The sequence below is a fragment of the Equus asinus genome, chromosome 1 (assembly GCF_041296235.1).
Source record: "Equus asinus isolate D_3611 breed Donkey chromosome 1, EquAss-T2T_v2, whole genome shotgun sequence".
Lineage (NCBI taxonomy): Eukaryota > Metazoa > Chordata > Mammalia > Perissodactyla > Equidae > Equus > Equus asinus.
The window spans coordinates 161,712,475-161,719,881 of NC_091790.1; the positions used below are offsets into that span (position 1 = coordinate 161,712,475).

The 7,407-nt window shown below is 45.1% G+C and overlaps 1 protein-coding gene across 1 annotated transcript in view; it reads left to right on the top strand.

Moving 5' to 3' along the window:
- ITPRID1 (ITPR interacting domain containing 1) overlaps positions 1-6,207 on the top strand; it is a 114,948-nt gene extending 108,741 nt beyond the window's left edge. The window contains exons 12-14 of the mRNA XM_070511492.1: positions 1,364-1,491; positions 2,259-2,370; positions 2,841-6,207. Coding sequence (XP_070367593.1) covers positions 1,364-1,491; positions 2,259-2,370; positions 2,841-3,146 — 546 coding nt within the window. The 3' untranslated portion in view covers positions 3,147-6,207. The remainder of the gene's footprint in view (positions 1-1,363; positions 1,492-2,258; positions 2,371-2,840) is intronic.
- The last annotated feature ends 1,200 nt before the right edge of the window (positions 6,208-7,407 follow it).

Below are 7,407 nucleotides of genomic sequence, written 5' to 3' on the forward strand. Positions count from 1 at the left end.
TCTCCAAGCAGAAGGATAGAGAGTTTTCAATATAAAAATATCACTCTTGGGCAAGTGTGTCCATATGACAATTCTGGTAAAAATCGCCACTAGGCCTCCAGGATCTTGGCCATGTGGTTTTGATGAGAAGGGTAAGAAATCTGCGACTTCTTAGAAACAGGGCTTGGAGGAATTAACATAGCTGTAAGATTTGTCTCCATGGAAGGAGGAAGGAGGAAAGGTTAAAAGAGGCCTGCCTACAAAATCAGTTTCCTCTAAAGAGTTTCCCAGAAGCCCAACTCCATCTCTCCACTTTCACATCATTGCCATCCTATCTGCAAGGGATGCTGGGAAATGTAGTTTTTTAGTTAGACATCTTGCTGCCCTAAGATATTAGAACTCTGTTATTAGGAATAAAGAGGAGAAAGACATTGATTAGGCAACTAGCAGCCTCTGCCACATTAATCAGGGAGGGTGTCCAAACCCATGGGCCTGGTAGAGATAGCATTAGGGTCCAACTAGCACTAACATCACTGAGAGTCAGATGGGTAGAGATGCTGTGGTTCTGGATCATGATCTATTCAAAGCATGATCCAATCTGGGCTGGAAAACAAGGGGGATAGCTAGTAAGAGGTCAGCAAATAGCAGAGTGCCTGACAAATGGACTGGGCTTGGTGGTTACAAGAAGATATTGAAATAAGGAAACCAAGGCAAAAGCTATGTCATACAGAGAAAATAAGATTTAAAGAATGATTCACATCAGGAGCAATGGAAAGCAGGACTGAGAGGATAGACAGTTCAGTTCTAGATTCCAGTTCATGGAGGGATGGGATATCTAATCTGTGCCTGCCTTACTCTGGATGGGTTTGTTTGCTGGGTGCAGCTGATCTGCAGGTTTCAACCACCAGGGACTGTGGTTAAGCAGAGCTAAGACTAATAAAAAATATTCTAAGCAGACTTTCTTTAATCAAACACATACCATCCAAACAGATGTGTTCAATGCTATTGAGATTCAGCATGAGGCAGTACTCAGCACCAAAGTTAAACGAGATTAAATAAGAACCAACTTTTCTAAGCACAAGCCCATACTCTGGCCCTCCCCCCTCCTCTCCTCTGTTTATATCCTTGCACCCCTACATCACCTGGTCCTCCAGACTGCCTTCCTGTCCCCCAGGGCCATCCAACAACCGCTGCCCTCCTGTCCCAGCCTCTCGCTGGTTGGAGCAGCCAAAGTCTGGGCTTCCCCTCTTCTCTTCCCCAATTATTAGCAGCAGGGCTTCATTGCCAACTGCTGAGCCCAAGTGGGAAGGCAGGCTCCACCCTAGTAAGCCCTTGCAGTGAATCAGAAAGGACTTCCTTCTCAGCTCTTTCTAATTGTTCTCAGTGCACAGTCCACGAGATGGAAGCAATGAAGATGGTATGCCAGAGTTTCCGGCAGCATTTAGAGGAAATTGAACAGCACCTTACAGGACAGCAGGCACTCTTTTCCTGGGACATGTCAGAGGAGGACAGGTAATTATTGACTGGAGCCATAAAACTAAGTACCAGCCCATACACCTGGAGCAAGGAAAGGTAATCAGGGCAGGACAGATGAGCACCAGGGAGGAGGGCTAATGAGAAGTTGGCCAGCTTTTCCTTTGCTTTCCTGTTCTTGTTCTTGCTTTCTCAGTGGGCATCTGTGAGAGCCATTTGCTAGATAGCAACACTTACTCTTTAAGGCCAGGGCTATTAGAGTTCAGAAGATGGGCAGCCAGCTGTGAAGAGGAGGACAGCCAGCAGGATATCTTTAATCAACATGAATGGGGCTCCAGCAAATACAAATGTTGGAGGTTATAAGAGTTTTGAAAATCTGCATTATTTTCACGTAGATTAAAAGTCTTTGTCCCAAATGTAGATTGCCTGGGGTTGAGGGTTGGGAATAGGGATTAAGTGTCAAGGGGCACTAGGGTTCTTACTAGGGAGATGGAAGTATTCCAAAACCGGATGGTGGTGATAGTTACACAACTTAGCAAATTTACTAAAAATCATTGAATTGTACTCTTAAAATAGGTAAACTTTATGGTACGTAAATTATTTTGCTATAGAGTTGTCTAAAAGAAATCGGAAAAAAAGAAAACCTGCCAAGTAACATATCTATGCCTGCAACTGATGCACATAAAAAAGGTGACAATCTCTTTTAAGAAATGTCAAAGGAGTGATCTACATTTGGGGAGGGCCCATAGAAGACTGCACCTGGAGGCGACTGTGAAACTTGGTTGTTTTCTATTATTTCCCTGCAGGGAGGAGGCCAAGGAACTGCAAAGTTTACGGGAGGCCCTGCGGCAGCAGCTGGAAGAGCTAGAGTTTCAACTAGGAGACCGGGCCCAGCAACTCAGAGAAGGGATTCTGTCGGTACGGGCGATGGGGTGCGGAGTTTGACTCAATCCTGTCCACGATAGGCGGGCTGCATTCAGTGAGAAACCTGATTGTGCAATCACTTCAGATTCTAGGATTCCATGCCAACATCTTCACTTTAGGTATAAAGAAACTCAAGCCCAGAGCAGTACATTGGTTTGCTCAAGGCCACATGGCTAGCTGATGGTGATTCAAGATTAGAACTCAGGTCAGCTAACTGTCATGCCAATCTTTCCCCCTGCCCTGTCTATAAGAGATAAGTATTACTAGCCCATCTTCCAAATGAGAACAAGAAACTCAGCTTTTGACCTAATCTGGGCTAAGTCACCGCCAGAATCAGCTTCCAGCTCACAGAGCCCACTCTGGAGAATTCACCGCCCGTAAATGCCTTTCCCACAATTCTGAGTTAGCTGTTGGGTGTAAATATGGTAAATTGTCCACTCTTCTTGTTCTTGTTTTCCTTTTAGCAACTTGAGCTTCTCACAGGGGAACCCCGTGAACACTATACAGATCTGCATCAATATAACTGGACAGAAGAAAAGAATGCCCAGACTTCATGTGCTGACATCCACCAAAGCATGGCCCCTGGGGCTGCCTGTCCTCCTGATGATAGCCACCAGGCTTCCCGCCCAGGTGTGACCCATTTGGCTGCCTTTTCTCCACCCACCTTGGAGAGCAGCCCCAGGATGCCTCCTCCAGCTCTGGCAGAGTTAGGTCCGGTCCCTTTGTCAAATCGTCCTGTTGAAGAAAAACATACAAATGTCTTCCTCTAGATCAGAGTGGGTTTGATGATCTTCCTGCAAAATGTAAGAGCACATTCTAGCCAGAGCAAGGATATCTAAGTTTTCCCCAAGGAGAAGTATCTGTCAATCCTTCATCAGCTATTATTTTTAATATTCTCCTCTATGGTTAAACCCAGGAGGAACTCAGAATATTTTAATACTCATTCAATGTGGAATCAGTGAGTATCTGCTATGTTCCTGGCGTAGGGAATATGGGGTGGCCGAGAAATACATATCTCAAGGTATACGTGGTGTACAGTCTTTGCCCGGCTGAACCTTACAGCCTCCTGGGGGAGATAGAATGTAAACATGAATTTGAAAGCTATGAAAGTGCTTTGAAGGAAATAACAGAGTTTTATGAAAGAGAGCATAGCAGAGAGTCTGATTTACATCAGGGTATCAGGAGGGCCTGGTTGAGGGAGTGACAACAGAAGAGGGAAAGAAGATCCAGGTCTCAGAGGTAGCACACTGTCCAAAAGCCTGGAGTCAGTGGGCCAGCCAGCAGTATGGATGAAGCACCCGTCATGTGCCAGGAACTCTTCCTGTGCTGGAGACAGAGTTGTGAACAAGACAGACAAAATGTCTACTCACAAAGAAGTGGACCAAGGGTGAAAAACAACAACCACCGCCACAACAAATAAAATAATTTCAATACTGACAAGTGCGGTGGCGAAGACAGCGTGATAATACTGTTATGGGTGATGTGGGATGAAAAGCACAGGGGGGTTGAGGAAAGCCTTGTGAAAGGACAGCTGTTTGGGTAAGACCTGAATGGTGAGGAAGAGGAAGCCGTGTGAAATTCTGGGGAAAGAACATTTAAAGAATAAGGTATGGAAAGTTTGAAGACCCTGAGACAGAAACAGCCAGAGTTGCTGAGTGTGTGAGTGATGGGGGAGTGGAGGGAGAGAAAGGCCTGGGAGGAGGGCTCAGGGCTGACTGCCGGCCGGAATCTGAGAGCAGGGATTATGTTTCCAAGTGTAATGGAAAGCCATGGCAGTTTGAAGCAGGGTTGTCATATGATGTGATTTACATTTAAAAATCATGCTGATCCCTTGAGGAGAACACAGCACTGGGGACTTCCAGCTGGGCAGAGCTCCCAGTTAGGAGACTGTTGGTGTAATCCCTGAGGTGAGGAGCAAAGCTGTCAAGCTGCCTCCATCCAGCTGGGAGGCTTGCGAGGCGCCGCCTGAAGTGAAATGCAGGGACGTGTCCACAAAGGCTGAATATACTTGCAGTCTCTAAGTACCGCAGGAATTCTAAGGAATGGGGAATACGTGAAGGATGGAATAGTCAGAAAAACTCCACAGAAAAAGTAATGCCTCGAGGGAAGTTCATCATTTGCATAAGAAGATGGGCAAGTGGAGGTCACTTCCCAGCAAGGAAGCCAAGAAGCTATTTCTTTTGAAACTACCCATTCCCCGAACCAAGCTCATAGCCTATTTCCGTTCTTCGTCCTCCTTGTTTTCTGGAAGCTTTTGGCTTCAGTGGAGCCCTCCTTCCCTTCAGACCATCCCACAGTTTCCTTTGTTGACTGTCCTTCCTCAGAAGGTAGACATCCTTCCTCTGTCCTTAATTCTCTTTCTCTCTCCACACGGTCTTCCTAAATAGACACAGTCACTCGATAGGCGTGCATACCCCCAGCTCCCAGCTCTCTCCAGAATTTCTGTCCAGAATTTTCTCTTCTCTGCAAGATATTTTTCACCTTGAAGGCTCGCCTTTATGCCTCACTCAGTATCTAAAACTGATCCCATGATTTCCCTGAATCAGTTCATCTTGCTGGTACTTCTGTCAATATCGTTGCCATTCTCCTTGCCATGCAGACTCAAAGCCACAAATTTGCATTGTCTCCTCATTCTCCTTCACCCTTTTCCCTCTGAATCAGTCAATTATCACATCATCACTGAGTCTACTGCCACAATTTAGTTCCCAGAAGTCCCTTTAGAAGCAGTTACCCGGTGAGGGCACAGCTAGGGGGCCTCCTCACTGCCCGGAGCTTCCTGCTCTCTGAACTACGCTGGCCTCTGCCAGATTGTCTCGCTCAGGCACCGCTGGGTCATATTTCCCTGGCCTAGGGTGAGTACCCAGGGAGTACTTTTTGGATACCCCAGAGAATTAGAGAGAAGTCACAAGATCACACTTCCCAGAGCAGTCTTGCCCCAAAACCTCTGTGCCCTGGAATTACTCTGCCCCCCTCCTTGTGTCTTGCTGCCTCATTTCCCTTTACCTCATCCCTATTTTGGCTCCTACCTCATGGCTCAGCTTCCAGCCCCAACTTGGCTCCTGCTGTACTGCATTTGTAGCCCCAAATTGCTTCCCTTTCTAAACTCCTTAAGTTCTTCCCCTGGGTCAGACGGTTGACCTCCATTTCTTCAATGCAGACTTTGAAAAGCTTGCCTGTGGTTTCTGCCTTGCTCCTTCCTCACAACACCTCTTGAACGAAGAGGGACACCCAACTCTGAGCCCTCCCTAACCCAGCAGCCGTCTACGTTACAGGTCTCATATCTTGTTCAGCCCTAGTATGAATCTTAACTGCTACTCCCCTAAATCCCCTCATGCTTTCCTGCTCCCTTTCAATTGCTAAGACACATGAATTACCTCTCCAGAAGTCCGGGGTTAGACCCCCTGCAGAAGCTATTTTTTCTCTTTTTGGGTACTCCTATAGTACTTCGTGCTTTTATTAGGACACTTGTAACCCACTGCCTACTGCTTTGTGTTACCATCATCTGTGTAGGTCATATCTTCTCCACTAAACTTAAAGCTACTGGAGGGCTGTGTAGCACCCTCTACCTTTGTGTTTAAGAGAGACTATCAGGATGAAAGTTAGTGCTCCCACCTTTACCACATGTGCCCTGCACCTTGCTCTCCTTGCCCCAGTTTCCTCCTCTGTAATATAGGAATAAGAAAAACAACATAGTGTCGTTGAGCAGAATAAATGCAGTAAATCACGTGCAGGGTTTAACCCAATGCCTATCACATTGTAAGTGTTCAATGTATGTTGGCTATTATTACAAGTGCACATACCAAGAACTCAATAAATGCAAGCTCGTATTATTATCTTCCTTCTGTTGAAAAGTATTCTATTAGCAAAGTACTTTATACATATAGAATATTAACACGTGCTTGATGACTGAATGAGAGGGAAATACACTCAATAGTCTTCGGAAACAGAGAAAAGAATGATCTGGCTATGGTAGAAACACTCTTTTAGGTGGTAGTAGGAGCTAAGTTTAAATTCAAAACGGGGGCTTGTTTATGGGTGGCTTTGAAAATCAGGCAGACAACTTCAGATATGGTGAAGGAGTAAAAGGAGATCCATTGCTTTCAGATGAAGGATAGTATGTGGAATCCCCAAGGATCACTAGGCATCACATGATATTGCCTGGTTTAGTCTTCTAACTCTCCAACAAAGAGCACAAAAGGGAAACAAGATGCAGAGAGGCTGCCCATCTCACCTTTGCTGTCTTCAGTCCATGATGAACTGATTGCCAGTGCTACTTCCAAACACCATCTTCTGTAGTTCACGCCCTTCCTCTCATAGGTGTGAGAGCTCTCCAGGCCCAGCCCACCTGGCGATCTGTGGATTAACTGCTAGTCTACCCAGCGGTTCTCAATCCTGAATACTTGTAGACTCAGGGGGTTTTAAAAAATACTGATACTGAGCCCCACCCCAGACCAATTAAATAAGATGAGGTCCAAGTATCTAGAAATTTTAAAAGCTCCCCAAGTGATTCTGATGTGCCGTTAAAATTGAGAATTATTGTTCTGGATGAAGAGGCTACCTTACAGTTCAATTTTTTCTGTACTTCGTTCTAAAGACTCTCTTTTGTTTCCCCTTCTTCTCCCTATCCCTCCCCGACCCCCAGCTAAAGAAGTGTTTTAACAATGGTAATGACAAGCACCAAATAACAAAATTGATAGACAGGAGAAAGAAAAAAATGACTTGTGGGCTTTACCTCAGTTTTTTACAGCATTGACTTCCTCCTTGCTCATCACTTCCTACATTTCATCTTTATTTAGAGAGAAGTAATGAGACAGATGATTTTGGTCTGTTTTCATTTCTTTCCCAAAAGTCCTATTCCAAATTTGATAAACCAAATTAAATATACATATTTGATTAGGTAGGTCAGGGAAAGGATTATTTGTCTTCTCATTTTAACACCTTCCTTCCCTTGCAGACTAGGTATGTATAAAATAGCCGATTTCAAAAATTATGGAAATGCGAACAGTCTTTTAAATGTCTATAGATGTTCCA